The sequence below is a fragment of the Serinus canaria genome, chromosome 3 (genome assembly GCF_022539315.1).
Source record: "Serinus canaria isolate serCan28SL12 chromosome 3, serCan2020, whole genome shotgun sequence".
NCBI lineage: Eukaryota > Metazoa > Chordata > Aves > Passeriformes > Fringillidae > Serinus > Serinus canaria.
Window position 1 is genome coordinate 105,917,448 of NC_066316.1, and position 19,825 is coordinate 105,937,272.

The 19,825-nt window shown below is 37.6% G+C and overlaps 1 protein-coding gene across 6 annotated transcripts in view; it reads right to left on the reverse strand.

The window, feature by feature from the left end:
* ATAD2B (ATPase family AAA domain containing 2B) overlaps positions 1-19,825 on the reverse strand; it is a 74,894-nt gene that overhangs the window by 9,545 nt on the left and 45,524 nt on the right. For all 6 annotated transcript variants that reach the window (XM_050972491.1, XM_030235835.2, XM_030235836.2 and 3 more), the window contains exons 22-24: positions 17,224-17,383; positions 13,920-14,042; positions 9,712-9,849 (exon numbers count right to left, since the gene is read on the reverse strand). In XM_050972491.1, the coding sequence (XP_050828448.1) occupies positions 9,712-9,849; positions 13,920-14,042; positions 17,224-17,383 (421 nt within the window). The remainder of the gene's footprint in view (positions 1-9,711; positions 9,850-13,919; positions 14,043-17,223; positions 17,384-19,825) is intronic.

Here is a 19,825-nt window from a genome sequence, read left to right on the forward strand (position 1 = left end):
CCATGAGTGCTGTATGTAAGCAGGTAGTTTAACAACTACATTAGGAGTAAATCCTCACCTTTTAGCTTTAAAGCTATCTAAAGTTACAATCATGCTGCAATAAAAACAGTCTCACTTGGAATGTGTATTTCTTGTTATAAACAATCTTTATGGAGAACTGCAAGACTTTCTCCAGCCATATTCAAGATCTGATCCTGACTTCTACAGTCAGTGTCACTCTTTTGTTGATGACAAACTACAACCTACTCACATAACTTTTCAGGAGTTCCATGTATTTTTTCCCTAGATTTTCATTAATCACTGAAGCAGCAAATCTGAAACTAAACAGGAAAATGTAAACTTACAGACAAAAATAAAGATAATACTTTACTAGCCAATGAATTGAACCTCAGCACAACTCCAAGGATGGGTAAATAAAACACAGAAGGAGAGCAGAAGTCTTTTGAAGGAAATCTGGTACATCCTGAATGTATAAATAAGTTGAAAATTTTAAAGATACACTGATTTCTGGCTGTTTAGGCATACTTTGCTGTAATTCAGATAGATATATGAGATATACTGTGAAGTATATTTGACATCTTTTATATCACTGAATTGCACTTTAAATATTTACTGGTGCATCCCTTCTGTCCAAACTGTGAGTTCCACCTGGGATGAGAATCCATAATTTCCCCAAACACACAAGTACATTCCTAAAATTCTTAGGTGTGAGAGAAATCACTTTAAAGCAAAATGGAATTAATCCTTGTATTACCCATCTCATTAAATTTCAAGTCTTTCCCAACTGAGAGTCAGAAAGTCCAGCTCACTAAGTGTCTCATCCAGGATTTTTGAACAAACATTATGTGTGTTGTTTCTTACTGCTGTTTTTAATGAGGACAAAGCAACAACAAAAAGTGAGGCAGCAATGTCTTTTAGGATGAGAGAGGAAATTCTGGTTCCAGATCCTTAGCAACCAAAACATTGTTACACAGATTTTTCTTTTACATAGAGTCAAGCCTCTAAATTAGTAGAAAATTGAGCAAGGAATACAACATCTAAAAACAAAACCCTGCACCAGTCTTTCTGTCCTGCTTTATTCCCCAGTTAAATTAAGAGAGTGGTACAAGTGTTTAATGGACCAGAGAACCATGTGACAAACTGGAGACACTAACACCAGATTTCACCACCTATACTGGTCCTCTTTATAGTTACTGGAAATAAATAAGGCTCTACTACAAGAGTATCATGGATCTGAGAAGCTGCCATAAGAGGCAGGAAACTGAATCCTACAAGACAGTTGATTATGACTTTAAAAGGACGAAGGAGCTAACATAGGGCAAAACTGACGCAAAGGGCCACTGGGGAGGATCTAATGGGTTAACAGATTGCTGCTAAAAAATAAACTTAGCCTGGAATACCATCTTCACTACCTTAAAGTTTGTATTTTAGAAAACTGTAAATTATCAAGAGCAGAATGCCAAACTTTTTATTTTCTAGTCAGTATGATTCATGACTATCAGCTTCTGGCAGGCAACAGAATGGGACAGTCATTTGCAGAAGAAACGCTTGGAGTGAACTTTGTTTAAAAAACGAACATAGTACATACAATTGCAACTTAATGCTTTAACACCTTTTCAATTACTCCTTTTAAAACTACTCATCAGAAATCTCCTCATTGATACCCAGTCTTTTGGCAGTATTTGTGCCAGAGGCAGTGGAAATACTATTGTCAGAAGAATCCCGCTTCATAGAACTGAGTTTCTCTAACTCAAACTATTATAATAGCAATTATTCACACATGAATACATTCACTTGCCTTCTAAATTGGCCAACTATTCACTCTATAATCTTCACATAACCTCTACAGATTTGCCAAAGGGATCTTAATTTTAGTTCTAGCTTCTGTCTGGTTTTCTTTTTTGTAAATCAGTACTAAGCATTTTTAATAACAATAAATATCTGTCTGACCACAAGTCAAACCTAACATTTCACTCAGGCTCACATGAAGTTGGTATCAAAACTAAACTTTGCCTGCTCTTTTTTCCTAAGATGCACAATCTACGCAGACAGCATTTTTTTAAATACTATGTAATACAATGCAATTAATCACTGAATAGAAATTTACTGTACATTTTGTTAAGCAGAAAGTGAAGTTCCTCAATTCTTCCATTCCTATGTTAAGACAATCTCAGAGTCATCTGAAAAACCCATGAACAAGGCAGACAGCATTTCCCCTAGGTATGATTAAAAATAAATTCTGCACTGTCCTTACTTCAGAAGGACTAGTCCTCTAGATGAAGTTAAGTAAAATGAAACCTGTAGCAGACTTTCAGAAATTCTGAATTCTTGCCCACTGACAGGTGCTACTTGCAGATTCTCCAGTCAGATACACTAAGTAATAACAACATTATCTGGTGATGTAAGTGCCAGCCCTGTCCAGAGCAGAGCACTGTTCTTGGCTATTAAAGAACAGAAATAGTAGGGAAAAAAAAAACCCAAAACTAGAAACATCCTAAAATATATGAACCAAAAAATTAAATTCCTTCCCATTTTTTCAAAGCATTCCTGAAGACCCAGAGGTAACCATGACCTTTCTGTTTACGGTCTCAGGAAAAGAGATCTCAAAAAAATGGGTGAATGGCACAGAAGTTTCAGAGCTGAGGTATGCACTGTTGCTGTCCCCTGAGTCCAGCAGTACAGTGACAGAACTGTAGACTACAGAGAAATAAAATCAACAGTGGAAAAGAAAGCAGACATAATTAGATTATTCAAAGACTGTCAATTATTAACAAGCAAGTCTGCTTCCCTTAATGTGGAAGAGCTCTAATAAGATGCAGCAGAGATCTTTCTCTTGAAATTTCTGTACTTTGACTACAACAGTACCATGAGTGCAGCACAGTATTCAAGGCTAACAAGTTCACTTTATGCTGCAGAGAAGACCCTTCCATGCTTCCACACTGCTTAAAACCCATCAGAGAATGTGAATCCTCTGTCAGTAAATGATAAAACTGACATCCATCAAACAGTAAATTCTCTGTTGTTACTGTATTTCATGAAGAATTCCTGGGGATTAAAACCCAAAGAAGATTCTCACGGCAAGGAAGATCACCATGGATCTAGATTTTCAGTCTGCACTATCAAGAACCACTTAAAGCAATTCACGTGTTTTAAGTTTTTCTTCCATGATCAAAACCCTCAACACCTTTCTGATGTCTTGTGTGCAAAGTAACTCAAAGCCTTGAGAAATCACTTATAACCAGCAACTTACACTCTCTTATACAGCATCCAGGATATCTATGTACCTGACACAGTAATTTAGCTGCTTCCAGTAGTTCCACATTCCTTACCAAGAGGCACTATATAGTCCACTTGAAAGTCTCTGGAGTTTCTACTCACAAAGTCCCAAACTGCAGTCAGAGATAAGCAGCAAGAAAGAACAGATCACAGTTCCACAATGGCTTAAACAGTAAAGTGAGGTGCCAGCTTCCACTAACAAAGCCATTTCTCCCTCTAAAGCCAGCTACAGCATTTCCACTGTCTCATTTGTGACGGCACTACTGTTCCTGCAGTAAAACAGATAAGGAAACTAAATCCATCTGAAACATTAGGTTGTTGGGGTTTTTTCTGGATTAGTTTTCAACATCTTTAGTTGAGCTTTCCAACTCATGAATGACAATGCTGGCACAGGGAACACAGTGGGAATATGCCACCAGCAACAAGTCAAAACAGCCTCTTTAGCAGTGACCTGCAGTTTGACCAGCTTAAAGTGACAGTGGAACCAATCCCTAAAAGGTGTCATCTTCTTCACCTAGATGGAGGGCACTCAAGGCATAGAACTGACCAACACATGAAAAGAACTGCAAGCAACAAATTCACATATTTATGATTTTTATTACCTTATATAACAGCTTGCGTTTTGAAAGCAAATTTTGACTCAACACAGACAAGTCAAGTTTCATAAGGAGGAGTTGAAATAGGTAAAAACCAAACCTGACTGCAGCATTCCCAGTATTTTCTTCCCCAGTCAACTGCTTTCCCCTACCATTCCCAATTATGTTCTCCACTGAAGCTCTTCCCACTGTTTCTCATGGAACTATCCCAGTGTCTCCTGTTCCTCCCCACCCCAGCTGAACAGGACACACTCCATGTCTGAGGTGTGCATGCCATGCCTGGTCAATACCAGGTTTTACCTGCTCAAATACCATTTTCAATCTAGCTCCTTTTCCTGCAGCAGACACGTGCATTTGTCCAGCTACCAATTTTCACAAAACCCGCAGGAATCTAATCTTTCAGCTCTCACTCCTGTCAAATCTGTCTGAACTCTACTAAATGATTTAGAAGTTATTAGGGGAGCAGAGATGGACAGAGAGCACATGTATGATTTTCTTGGGAAACCAAGATAAAAATATAATTTACAGGAAACCAGAGTAATTACATTAGTAAAATATATGGCAAGACCATCATGTTGGAAAATTAAAGAGGCAAATGAAGTCAAAAGAGAAAAGACAATTAGATTAATGTCATCTGTGGAGATAATCTTCAGATTTTCACCTTTGTAGATGTGCTTATTTCCCCTCTGCTCTGTACAATAGCAACTACTGCAGCTATACACATCCTTGGTACCTTCAGCTGGCTCTTAAGGACTACTGAATGACACCTTCCTGCTGCAAGAGAGCCATGAACAAACACAAGAAAGAATCATGGCTACTGGGTGGTTTCTCTGTCAAGGAGACAAAATCTGAAGTTAATAAATGGGTAATGATCCCAAGAAAATCCACTACTTCTTCAGATAGAAACACTAAGTCTTAAAACAATTTAAAGCAAACATTGTCACAGTTTCAGAAGGGAGGAAGAAAGGGATCTATCTGGTCTGAAAACTGTTTTTATTACATCACTTGTGCATACCACTTAGAGGGAAAAAAAACCCCAAACTACTTCAGAAGATGGCTTTACCATGTTTACAAGAAAGGTGATGATAATGCTTTCAAGGAAACCTTAAAAGAGGCTGAGCCACCTTGCATTACTCAGTTATAAAGATGAGAACAAGAGAATATAAAAAAGTCACTGATCAGGTAAATTGTAGAACCCACTTAGCCCTCTGTCAGAGAAAAAAGACACTTGATTAATTCAATAGGCAGGTTTTTAATAGTGATGAAAGAAAATTTCTTTGTCACTAGATATCACTGAGTTCAGAAGTTTGATGGGATCCCAAAAAAGAACAGGCAGTCAAGATTTATTAGAACTCCCACAAATTCACTAAATTGCATTTTAAATTAGAAGAATTTAAAAGCCTATGGGGTTTAAAAGAACTGTTAACCAACCTGGAATCATCAGCTACATTGGTATTTCCTTCAAAATCAGGCATGAAAAAAATTATTTCTCAAATGTTTGAAACTTTCTTTTAAAGCATCTGGCTGAAGGCAGCACAAGTGATCAAACCACTCCCAACCAGAATGCCAACTCCTACACTACCCAGAACAAAATGACAGAGACAAAAAGAGACAGTTGTCCCAGCTCTGAGTAAAGATATCCTCACATTCCAGAAAATCTTTTTTGATGGTGCTTATCAATAACAGTACTTGCCTCTGTCTCAAGTGAGAATAATTCAAGTCAAATCTGGAAAGCAGGAGGAGAAAACTAAACAGTAGCAAATACTGTAAGGGTAAGTGACAAAACAGCAGCTACTAGGATTTTCATGTTAGCATCTGAATGGCTGTTAATTTGCCAATATCCAATTCTTGAATCCAAACTCAGAACCACACCAAAAGGAGAAAATAGTTCAAAGGATCAAAACCATATGGCATCTGGTCTGCCATGTCCTTTGATAAGGCACTGCTGCAGTCTAAAGTACAGCAATCACTGACACCACTGTCACAGAAAGGTCAAAGAAGAGCCACTAAACAGATGAAAATCAGACAAAGACTGAGAACAAAACAGTTTCTGAAAAAGACTGTAAATGAAGAACCTTTTCTTTCTAAAAATCTTTTTTAAAAAGTACTCCAATATAAAGCAGAAACAAAGTGTTCCACAGGACAGCAAAGATCACCCATTTGGGGGTGAATAAGAGCAAACCAAAAACTGATGAACCAAAAAAATCCAACACAAAAAGGCAAAGAAAATAGTACTTATTTAGAAATGTTTTCTGCCATAGTTTCTTAGATCCTTGCTTGGTATCCCTGCAGTCCTTTCGAGAGAGCCCACTAATCACTTAAATTACTGGGAAAAGTTAGCAGGATGTTTACTTCATATTTCATAAAATGACTTTCATATAAAACTTATATTTTTAATAGTTTGCATAACACAAAGGATTTAAATTTTCTTTATTTGCTCCAAATGCCATTTTCACAGCTATGCTATTTATCACATGGCATAAAAAACATCTTCTCTATGAAGAAAACATAAAATCTGCAGTCTATCACTACAATATATTATCATTAAATGCTGCAAAAAAAAGATAAGAATGCAAAGCCAAATCTTCCCCACAGAGTTTATTTATATGTAACACTAAAGGAAGCAAGTGCAAGACAGTAAAATAGTATGTACCATGCCCCATCTACTGGCAAGATGGAACAGCTGGATACAGTTTTATTATACAGGATCCCAATGATTACAGAGATGCTAATGCTTTCTGAGTTAACATGTATCTAAACCACTTAATTTAGCAAACACACCAAACTGCACACTGCTGGTAGTTTCCTTTTCCACACAGCTCCATACAAAGGCAAAATAAGACTTCTCAGCAATGCCCAGTGACAAGAGGCAATGGGCACAGACTGAAATAAAAGACACTCAAAATTGTTTGTACCTAAGCACTACAAGAGGCTCCCCAGGCGTGACACAGAGCCCTCATTCTTGGAGATTTTCAAAACACAACTGGACAAAGCTTTGAGCAACCAGTTCTGAGGGGACCTAGACTAGAACATCTCCAGAGGTTCCCTCCACCACTGTAATTTTGTGATTCTATAATCATAAAACTATTTATATCAGACTTCTGACATCTGTCCCATTCCAAGTTCCCACCTGAATACTTGCACTTTTCTCAAAATACACACGCGATAATGGAAATATTTTCAATTGTGGCAGAACTTCCCCAAATAGATTTTCAGCAACTTCTAGTAATTCAATACTTTTAAAACTCATCTATACTGTGAGACACAATCCCCACAGCTGTACCCTCAACAGGGAAAATGGGAGTTGCAGATTAAATGTAACTCAGGAATGTGTATCACCACGCCTTCAAACAGAAAAATTACTTATTCACCATATTACCAACAGCCCATCTGGTCCAATGATATTAACAAAATATCTAAAATACATCAGAAAAATTAAATAACACACAAAGTAACAGGTAATTAAAAAACTAAATAAATTTTTATACAAAATATAAAACCTCAGAAAACAAACCAATTAATCCAACTCTCCTCTCTACTAGCCCTGAGCAGGACCCTAAATTTGGCAAGGCTGCTGCACTGTCTGCAGTTCTCTCTGTTTTTAGAGACGATACTTGACAATAATTTCTCTTGGAGTTCTCAGGTTTGTCATCTGAATTAACCTTTTTGCAGGTCTTTTCTAAAATACTGTCAAACAAAGCCCCTAAAAATAGTAACAACTGATCAGGAAAAGAAAGTTATCATTGGTGATTCTTTCCTTAGATTCCTCTAAGGGAAAACATTAATTCAAGTTCAAACAGCAGAAAATATGCAATTATTTTCAGAATTATTGAAAAGTATGGTTTTATCATGTTTAAGTAAAATACTTTAATATTTTTTCTTGTTACTCTGATTGTGCAATACATTATAGTCTTTAAAAAAACACTATTTCACGACCATAAAAAAATTTCACTCTCCCCCTAAAATAATCCCTCTTTAGAAATCCCTTCTCCAAACTTCTTTCATTTAAACAATCACAATCCAGAGTTTCATTTTCTGCTATTTGAGCTCCCCACAATCTTCTCAGTTCTGCTCTCACCCTTCTCTAGCTTTTCCTCCAAATACCCGTTTAAGAACATTTCTCTTCCTCATTTTTAGTCTCTGCTGAACTGACCACATCAGTCTTCAAGAGTGCCCATGTACTACTTGAATCCTTCCTGCAGATTTCTGATTGCTCATCAATTCCTAGTTCTCTCTCTTGATTACTAGATGCATCACATCCCTCCTGGGCTAGTTACCTTTCCTGGACTCAGCCTTAAAAGGCAGATTTTCATTTGATCGTAGACCCAAACACCACTAAGCCTCAATTTTTCTTGCCTTCCAAGCTAGATCATGAAAATACCAACAGGATCAGTGTCTTAACAGTAACTTTGTTGTTTGCACAGACACTGGCAATTTCCTGCAGCCGATGGCTCAAGTTTTCAAACAACTGCTGCTGCCTGCACAACAGAGGGGCAGCGAGAGAGCTACCGGAGCTGCTTTGGATGCGAGTCACCAGCAAGGGCTGCTCTCCCCCTTCCCAAGGGATGTCCAGCTTGGAGGTCTATAAACCCCACCGTCTGCTGCTCAGCATGCACAGCCAGCAAAATGCTCTGTAGGGAAGCCAGAGGGAAAATCTCCATCCTGGACTTCACAGGAAATTTAAAAAAATTAATTGGGAATCCCTTCCCTACACTCTCTGTTTTGCAAGAGCTGCCAAATGAATAAAGAACAGCTTGGATCCACATCATCAATTTATTATATAACAATTTGTTCTAACCATAATTCTGTACCATTGACTTTAATTCCTTTAACGGAAGAAATTACAGCTTCGGGAAATAAAATCATACACCTCTAATTAATTAAACCATTTGACATCAACACTATCATTCATATATAAACAATGTTCATCTCTGGGCAGTTATCACTGTGCCTAGAAAAGGATTTCTCATCAAGGAAAAGCACTGTGAAGGAGAGCACAAAAACCAAAATGAAAATTTGTCTGCTTCCATCAGTTTGCCATCAATCAGCAAGAATTGATAATGCTACTAATAATTTATTAATAATGGACTCCACATCTTCAGCAGGAAAGCCAGGTGCAACTATCAGTATACCCCCATACACACAGTCTCCCATAGTCTTTATTTTCTTTATAATGAAAATATCTGCTATATATTCACCTGTTCTAATCAACTTACCTTTTGGAAATAATTAGCAGTGCCTCTGATTACCCAGTCAAACCTCACAATCCTAGAGATTTTGATCACTTAACTGGATTAATTCAGTAGGCTCCAGTGTATCTTAACATCCTCCAGTAATGGTTACTGACTGTTGAAAACCATTGCCATAAAGGAAAATACAGTTAAATTTCCAATCTCCTCTCTAGCTTTCAGCATGACGCTGAATGTACTGAAGGCAGGAATTCAATGTAGTGCAGGTGAGAGACTATTAAGCAGTGTAAAGGTATTTACCTGCTAATACACAGAGTAAACAAATCTGAAAATGCATCAAACCATTGAAAAGTGTTCTTGGATCTGAGTTGTCTTATACTGAAAACAGTGTTTTACAACGAAAAACGCAGAATACTCACGCTGCATTAGAAAAATAATTCTTCTTTATCACAAAACCAGAAATCCTGCTTCGTTACAATTTCTTGGGCAGTGATTTTATGTACTCCTGGAAGGAGTATTTCTTAGTTCCATGTGTTTCATGCCTAAATTTACTTCTGGAAACAATCAGTAAGCAGCAGTAGAGACACATTTCCAATGTCTGCCATTGAAAGGACCTCTAATTTTGCACAGTTATCACCCAAGGTACTTACAAGCACATTTATTTGTAGAGTTGGGCCACACAGCCATGGTGGGTTTTTGCTTGCTCCGAAATGCCTCTTCAACTCTGGCTTCTGTTTTCCGTACAGTGGAACCGTGAGGATTTACCTGTTCTGCTGGCACTGAGAAGCCTGCATGCAAAAGACAACCATACCTATTTAAATAAACCAAGCTGCAGGAATCTACTGAATCAAAGAAGAAACTTGGAACACCATACTGCATACCATAATAGGAACACACCCATTAATATTTAGCTGGACATTCAAAAAAAAAGATCTGACTCAGAATATTTGGTTTCTGCTGGCAAAACAACTTACTGGTTTCATGGTCTTAAACTGTCAGCTCTGATGCATTAGAAAAATGTGACTGCCTCTCACACTCTTTTGGTCCCCAAAGATTGACCTTTCTATTCTTATTTCCTCTACTAGCAAATTCTTACTGACCATTTCAATCTTTTTCTTATTTTAAACAGTTTTAAAATAAGTGGCAATTCATAACGGCATTGTATGCCATATCAAAAAGAGTATCTGAATAAGAACCTTGTATTGTCACTGTGATCTATGTTATGTAAAATGGATCCATTTCAGAGTCAATATGAGCTCCTAAATTAAGAAAATGCAATTCTGCTTTTAACAAAAGTGTGGTTTGCTTCCTGTAATATAACTTCATCTCATAGCTTCTACTGCTTCATAGGTTTTTTAATTAAATTCTAAAAAAGCAAACTTTCATATTGGTTAAGCACATTTTAAAGACATAAATGAATATCTGAAGTTCTGTATTTGTGAACTAGAATTTCCTATCTATCCACTAAAATGGTCTTCAAAAAGTTATACTACATCTCTAATAGAAACCAGAACCAAGTGATCAAGAGCTGAAAATAAGCTCCAAAACTGATGGATGCAGAAATTAAAAGATTCACACAGAATCTCTCATATCACAATTAATAACTACAGCATAGGTTTCTAGGTGCTATTATAAAAATTTTAAACTGTATATCAAACATATGTCATTACTCAAAACAACTATCACTTCTACCTTTTTACTAGCTGGTTTCCACTAGTTGCAAATTTCAGTAGTCTAGGATATAGATAGTTGGTTCTGATTTACTTAAAACTTGCTGTCCTTAAGCTTAGCATCATTCAACAACAGCATTTCAGTAACAGAGGAACAAGAAATTCTAGTTTGACTTCTACATCCTGATTTTATTGCACAGTTTATGGGCAGTACTTTTGAGACTGGTCACCAGAGTACCAAGTAAAAATGGCAGATGTGTGGAGAACAAAACAAAACAAACAAAAAACAAAAAAACAAAAGAAAAAAAACCCAAAACCAAAACACCCACCACAACCACATCCCCCCCCCACAAAAAGCCATGTAGAAAATATTTTACAACTACATTTTAAGATTGCTAAGTAAATTGCTAACAAAATTGTGAAGAAAATGGATATGAAACTTTTAAACTTTTTTTATCCCTTGCTCAAACTGCTCTGAAACAGGGTACATGTCAAAGTCTAGACAAGCAGATGCACTGGGATTGTCCTGATCCGCTGTCTTGATGAGGCTGTTCTTTAGAGAAAAATTAGAATAATGGCAGAATTGATCAGCATTCACATCCTTTCCATCTACTACAATGACCAGTGCCAAGACTATACTCCTGAAGTGTCATCATCCAGGTGTTCTGCACCACCATAATCTTTGACACAACTCCTGATCCCTTGTGACTGCCTTCCAGCACGAGGCTTCCTCAGACCTCAGGAGCTTGATATATTTTCCTCTGTTCATAAACAGTTAATCTAACACAGCTTCTTCCATGCATTCCAAGTCTTTTGGACTTGCTTAGGTTAGCACTCCTTGCTAACCCAGTCAGTGATGTTAGCCTTGCCCATTCTACAGCCGGACCAACTGCAGAGCTCAGTTGTCATTGAAACCACCAAGTGTGGTCCACACACAAGCATCTTCAAGTGTCACCTGCAGGTACCTGTGACACTGTAACAGTTTCCATGCCAATGTACTGAATGCACTTGAATCCTGCCCATTCCTGTCTGCAAGTTGTTTTGTCCCACAAACTGGTGCTGCTCATCCTGTACCTGTACCTCAAGGCCCTCTCACATCAATGGTACCTGCTTCTTCTGATTTAACAAGTTCACTGCATGATACCATCAGCCTTAAATATGACTTAAGACACTGCCCTTCTTTCAACAGAGTCTGCAGGCATTGTCTCCAGAAATATCTATTACTGGGCCACTGCCACAAAAGGAGGGCAGCATTCCAGTTCTTGCAAACTTGCAAGAAAGGACGACAAGCCATAGAGTCATTCTCTGTAACAAAGAGCTCTTACAAACGTTTACTTTAACCTCGGAAGCAATAACCTTTTACAGTCATGGGGACTTGGATAATTAACTGAGCACAGCTCACAGCATGACGCTGTGGCCAGAATTGTGAATATTCTTGTAGTTCTAATAGAAAAGTACAGAGGAGAAATGCAGGCATTATATTAGCTCTGTTTTACAGCCACAGCGAATTACAATTGGTTCATTTATCCACAATTCAAGACACACATTGGAAGCTTGCACAAAATTAGACAAAAACACACATGACTGAATAGGAAAACACAAAGAATTCTATCTGTTTTAATCTGAAGGAGAGAAAGCCTATAGATACTTGCATAGTTCAAAGAAGATTATTAATAAAGGGTCTTCAATCTACCAACAGAAGTATTTCAAGAATCAGCAGCTGAAAGGTAAGACCAGCCAATTCAACCTAGAAATCAAATAATGGAGCTTTATACCAAAGCAGGAAACAACTTGCCAAGGTAAAGCTGGAATTATTGAAATCAGTGATCCCTAAATCAGCATGAAATTTTGTTCTAATGTTATAGTTCAGTGATTTTCAACCTTTTTCAACTTTCAAAAGTTTAAAACTTTTCCATGGAGGTATACTCTTTTTTATGTAAACTGATCACTGCTGCCACACCAGGAATGTGTTTGGACTTTTGGTAACTTTCCCTGGTCACTTTAGAAGCTGTACACAGACTTGCAAGGGTTGTTTCTTAATCAAAAAAATCAATACATTACCTCCAAAACTACACTTGTACACATGCCCGGGTGAACTAAAATTCCAGTGGTTTAAAGGCTGCTCTCCCTTAGCATAATTCTTATTATACTGTACTACAGACACTTCCAGATCACAGCTCTGGTTCTACCACATCCACATCAGAAGTTAGAACAGCAACCCTAACATTTACTTATTCACCAGATTCTGCAGTACTGTGTAATAGTAGGCAATGCATCCTTCTTGTGGAAAGGATGATGGTGTCCTATCAGACCAGCTCACAAAATAGGAAAAAAGTAGAGGAGTTTCAAGGTCAGTCACCCTTTAACCTGCACTGTCTGAATCTGACATGCATTCTTTATTTCATATTAAATTTAAATTTTTGTATGGAAATGTGTAAATTCTATCCCATATATGTAGAGAAGCTTTTCTTGTTGCCCTTGTCCCTGGCCAGGTTGAATTCTCTGAGGGCTTTAGCTTTCCTAACTTGATCCCTGGCTGCTCAATTCCTTTTTCTGTTAACTAGATCCCTGGCTACCTTTTTCTGTTTCCACTCTCTGCAGACCTCCCTTTTGTGTTTATGTTCATCCACCATCAACTTGTTCATCCACACAGGCCTCCTAATATGTTCACCTAACCTCCTCTTTGTTGGGAAACATCCCTCCTGAGTTTGGAAGAGGCAGTCTTTCAGTATTACCCAGCTGTCCTGAGCCCTTCTTCCCTCCAGGGCTTTATCCCATAGGACTCTACTAAGCAGATCCCTGAACAGGCTGAAGCCTGCTCTCCTGAAGTCCAAGGTACTGAACTTTGCTGTGCATCCCTCTTGCTGCCCTTAGGATCTCAAACCCCTCCACTTCATGGTCAGTGCAGCCCAGCTGCTCTTCAGGTTCACATTCCCCTCCTTGTTGGTGAGAACAAAGTCCAGCACAGCATCTCTTCTTGGTGGCTCCATTATGACTTGGAGAAGGAAGTTGTCCTCTACTCATTCTAGAAACCTGAATTGCTTCTGCCCTCTGTGCTGTCCCTTCAACACATACTGGTGTGGCTGAAGTCCCCCACAAGGTCCAGGACTTGAGAACATGAGCCCATTCCTACCGTCTGTAGAGGGCCTCTGAGTGTGTTGTGTTATGATAACTGAAGTTTAACATACCTCTTTTCCTTCTTGCTTCCTTGATTTCCTCACACATCTTATTAAATTCTGGATCCAGTTCAGCAGCAATGATAGCATGAGCAGTGTCCTTCAAAGTACATGCTCTATGTCTAATTATTTTATCTAGAAAACAGGACAGCACACTTTTTTATCACAATTACAAAAATTCCTTAGCATTTCTATGTTGGTTTGTATCGCATATTACAACACTGGTACAAACAAAAGTAACTGAGGAAAATTATAGATGTCTGAAAATGCAAATGAATCAATATTACAGCACACTCAAAAAATCACAACCCAGCTATTGAAGAGATATAGGTGTTTTCAGAAGTATAAACTGGTACTTGAATCCACAGGGGCAACTATAAACAAATGTAAACAGTGAATGATGAGCACACCTAAATCAACTCGCCATAAGGAGTAGCCAGTTTCCACAAGCAGAACTACACAGCATAATGAAGTGGAGTGCAGAGTTCCAAAGTAACAGGAGACTTGTCCAGGAATTAATTTACCCACTGGGGTCTAGGAATAGTCACAGTTATACTGCCTGGAAAATCACACTGGACATCATCTGCATCTGTAAGGTAGACCTGGCTCACTTATGTTTCTTTCCCTGTTGCTTTTTGGTTAACCTGAAATTACTGCTTAATTATTATTTAGCAACTGTGCTAAATAATTGTGCTAAACCACATTATTTTATTCCTTACATTGAATAGCTGTTTCTCATTTAAATTCATTTTTTAAAAGAAGGGCAAGAAACAAGCCTTGAGTGTGCTACATTTTCAGGCCTATTTGGGAAACAGTACAAATTGCCCATGCTGGAAGCCTAAATGAAACTCAGGAAAAAAACAGACCAGTTCCCTTACCTTTGAAACACACAAAACAAATTATTCCACCACTGAAATTTGAAAAGTAATCATAACTTAATAACTAAGCCCATATGCAGAGAAAATAGACATCTAGAATGTAGCTTTTCAATGAAATCTACAAGTCATTGTTTGACTTCAGTACAAACATATTTAATTTGTCAATCCATCCATAGTGAATTACTTTTTCCAGCTGTTGCAGGTACTTCAGCAGTAACCACGAGCATTAATGTCTAGAACATATTCTATAACCAGCAGATTTAATGTTTTAATAATCTTTAAAGACAAGAATTAAGAATATCACTAAATACTTAATTCACAATATTTGTAATTCTAGAAAAAGCAGGTTTTACAGCTGGAAAAACTCCTGAGTGAAAGAGACTATCCAGTATCTAGCTCAAAAGAGTCCAACATTTTCTGGGGAAAACTACTGCCCATTAAATCTACTGAATGTTGGAAGGTTTTGCCCACATATTTGTGCAGCATTATGTTTTATGATCACAGAAAAACCCCCACTCCCTTAGTAACAAATGTAATTCTGAAATATTAAACTTCAAAGTTTTGGTCAGATAATGAAGTTTAAGAAGCCCTTGCAAAGGAGAAAGGGACGGGAAGGGAGAGAAATAAAAAGGAATCATATTGGGGTGTTTGACTGAACCACTGCCTTCTTCTAACCCTGTGCTGGGCAAGACTTTCCCCCAGACAGTGCTTCAGTGAGGCAAACACTCAAGCATAAATGAGTGCTCATTTATGTTATGTTCCAGGCCTTCAAGAACATTTCCCAGTCAAACAATGGAGTGAGAAAACCCCAACCTGTCTTATTACAGAACCTGTCTGAAATTTTATAGCAAAGTACCAGGAAAAAAAAATCCCCAAGCAGCCAGTTTTTGATAGCCAGACTGCAGATAAAATCAGTGTGGTCATCCCTCTGCTTTTCCAACTTAACAAAAATTAACAGGACAAAAGCATGTACAGTATGAGTCTTACGCAAGCACAAGCAAGCATGTATGTCCAGCTTTAAACAATGTGAACATTTATAGGTTAATACTCATTTCATTAATGGATCTGAATGCATGGAATGCTTCCTCTGAACAGCCATAATGTGCTGTTTCAGGTGTGTTCACACAACAGCCCAAGAAATCCTGCATGCCAGAAGAGCAATACATGCTCTGTGGTTAACAGCAGAGGACAGAACGATTTTTCATTACCTCCTATCCAAAACTGAGCCTAGAAAGAGCCAGATCAATTTCTCCCAGTTCAGTTCTGACAGCAAAGACAATCAAAATACCCCTAAACAGGTGATCTGCAGATAAACTCTGAATGCCAAGTGCCCATTAAGGGCTTTAATTAGTTCACATCAACTGCACATTAGAAGTCCTCAAAAGTGTGTTATCAAGAACACAAAATAAATGGACTTTTCTAGTTGAAAGAAAATAGTGCATCACAAACTAAAGAAATAAAGTTAATCTTCTATAAATATGAACTGTGTTCAAAAGGCAATGTGAAATTATAGCAGACTGTACAGTACAGCAGACTATGCTGTAGCTAGTCCACACATGAAACACTTGCAAAATGCCTCAGAAAACCCAATATTTGAGAAGAAAAATACAGAAAAATCAGGCTTTAACCTGCTAAAGCAATTTCACAAGATGTCATGAAAAACTTTATAACATATTGGACTACATTTGTAGATGGATCCTGATCTCCAAGTAGCAAATGTATTAAGCAGAACTCTACATTAAAAGGGTGCTTTGTGTTGATGCTTTGTAGATGACTCTTAAAGCTGCCAACTGAAAGGCCTTCTTTTGGCAATGTGCACTGTAAGGCAGCCCTAAGAAAGAGCACACAAGATCTTCTATCCTTAGTTTGGAGTGTGAACAGCTTTTACATGCATTTCAGTCTACAAATTCCTTTTTAATTGAAAGCATCCCACCACACTTTGTCAAGACAATTCTGTCTATTCTCTCCTAATCAGCTGTAACTGACAACTTCCTTACCTGGTGATTTGTCCTGTTTTATTTCTATCCCCAAATACATAGATTTTGATTTCTGTGTATTAATTTCATGTTCTAAGCTGACATGGAAATACAGCAGACCACTGCCAGATTGTGTGTGGATTCTCCACAGAGCTCTCCAAATTACAGTGGGGTTTTGTTGCCTATAAAAATCTAGATACCCAAAAGGAGCTATCAAATTTGAAAGGAAACTATGAAACATAATTTATTAGAGAACAGCTCTGAATGCTGCAGTTTTCCTGCTCTTCTGATGTCCCCAGTGCACTCCAAGCCTTAGAATACTAAAAGGACAGACCCTTAGGACTTGCTTATCCTAATTATCACAAAGCATGCAGCTTATCTAAATGCCTGAATAGCAACAGAATATGGAATTCTGTACCAGGCTTTCAGGGCTAGGTAGGCCAAAAAGAAGTAGGTTCTTACCTCCAGGATCTTTGTCTGGATTGTACTCCAATGCATTGCTGCAGATCAGGTCAATGTCTGTTAGAAAATCCTTGGCTGTTAAGTAGTTGTGTTTATCAATTTTGGTTATTACTGTTGATAGGTCCATTGGCTCTTTGATAACCTCAAGGTAATCTGAAACCTATAAACAAACAGCACACAGAAATGACACAGGACCTATTGAATACTGACAATCCCATCTTTATACTTGGATTCATTCCACATGCTTAGCTCCAAGACATTAACTAAACATCTTGATTTCTAAGCAAATTTATGTTAAAAATTCAAGTCTTATCAGGCTAAAAACATAGGACTTCCAAATCTTTTCCTCCAGGAGCTCACCAATTTATCTTCCAAATTAATTAAACAGTATTTTTGAAGCAGTACAACTTAATGTAAATGCATTTTTCATTTTAGACTAATTTAGTTATGGATTTGTATGGTGCTATAACACTGTCATGGAACTAAAAAGGCAAAACCCATCAGTCTAACTTGAAGCCCTAGGAAATATTAGGAAAGCTCTATTTTTTTCACTTCATAGGTAAAGTTCTCATTAAACTTAACAGCCAAATTATCAGCTTTTAAATACCTTCTATTAAATAGTTTCTTCAATCACTTGTTAAACAAAGAAAAGTCAGGTTTTATTGATTGCAGATGTTAGATTGGCTGTACAGAAGGACAATCTGAAGAAAAAGCTGTGTGTCATGGTTTACTATGAGCTTAGATCATAAATGGAGATTCAGCAACCAGTGGGGCACACTAAAAAGCGTTTAACATAATTCATGTAACCATAAGGGTCTCAGACTTAATAGCCAAATGCATCAGCACAGCTGCTGTAATAAAGTTCACCCAAAAAAATCAATGGATTTTTTATTAACTTCACAGAAAAAAAGTATGTATCAATGCTTCAGTGTGATTTAGATTACATTTAATTAAACACACTGGCAGCCTCTAAAACAGTACTGCATTTTTTTCTTTTGAAATTGTTCACACATGATGGTCACTGTCAAAGCACTTAGGAGTTAAACAGAGATTCAAGTCAAGACATAATGGCTTTTTAAGATATTTTTTTAATATAGTGCCTGAAGAAATATATTACATCTCTCTATCTCTCTCTCTCTCTCTCTCTCTATATATATATATATAAATAACACTAACGTATTACTTCAGTGAACAGCAATGTATCAACTAATTCCTTAAATACAGATATTGAAATTCATATTGACAAATGAAAATGGCAAAAATTCTCTTTTTGTCTCCCTTTATGGAAACTTGATGGTATCTGGTTCAGGGATTGGAAAGCTAAGCCACAGGCTTCCTTTTCTTGTCAGCACAGCATCAAAAAATCTTCACTTGAAGCTGTAAATATTGCTACTGCTTCAGTCAGGGAAATTCTTGACTTATCACACAGCAGCATTCTCTGCAATGCAAGTAGGAGTGAAATAAACCTAACACATTTTTTAAGGAAGTCAAGCAGACAAGCTGTTGTAGAAAAAGAAAGGCTAGTCCTGTGCTTAAATGCAGCAGGTGGGACAAAAAGGACTACATTTGATTTCTGGTGCTGCGATATATTAGCAGGGTTCTGGCAAGTCTTCAAATAACAAATTCACATTTTTATTCTCTTCATCTACAAAACATGGACAGTTACTTGTTCTTTCTCTATGTGCCCTTACTCATGTAAGTTTAGACCACAAATTCTTGACAGAAAGGAACTACCTTCACTACAAGTATGAAGAGTTTCTACAATAATGGACCTCCCAGTTTCACAAGAGAAGTTAAACCAAGGTACTGCTGAGACCATGCTCATATTGTAGGTTGCCACATTAAAGAGCTCACCAGGCTTTCAAAACCAGTCAGCTATGGAACACTATGGAAAACTCAAATTAAGAGAGGACTGCATGAGCCCATAAAAGATGCGTGTTCCATCCTGCAAGGAATTTACATTCCAAATCTGCTTTTTACAATGCTGGTCTCCTGACGTCCCATATTCATCTTTTAATGTCTTCCAAAAGAGATGCTTCTCTCTTCAGAAGCAATTAGGGATTTCTTTTCAGTTAGTAAGCCTGCAAAGCTTGCAGGGGGCCAGCATCTGATCTCAAAGTCAGACCAAACACAATCCTATTAATACAGCAGCCCCTGAAAACAGATTTGCAGATCGAACTGTCTCATCAGTTAGGTGTGTACAGTCCATAATCGACCAGTTAATGCCTCATAATGTGCTACCATCTGTGATTAATGGCATCCACAAGCATTGCTGCTGAAATTATGCAACAACACTATTAATGCTGAATGCATTACAGAACACAGATCACTTTCCCAATATTATCATGTCTATGATTACAATGCTGTAAAAGCTTTCATTAAAGAATTATATTTATGGTTTCAAGTATTTCAGAAGCACTGGCAAGGACAGGAGTGTTGGCATTTTAAAATGCTCATTTCATTTATAAAATGGACAGGAAGGCACAAGGTTTTTCCAAAGGCCATTGGCAATAGAACATGTTCCAAATTCTACCATTGTGGACTGATGAGGCTGTGACTAATGAGGCTGTGACTGTACCACCAGCTAAAAATCTTAGATTGG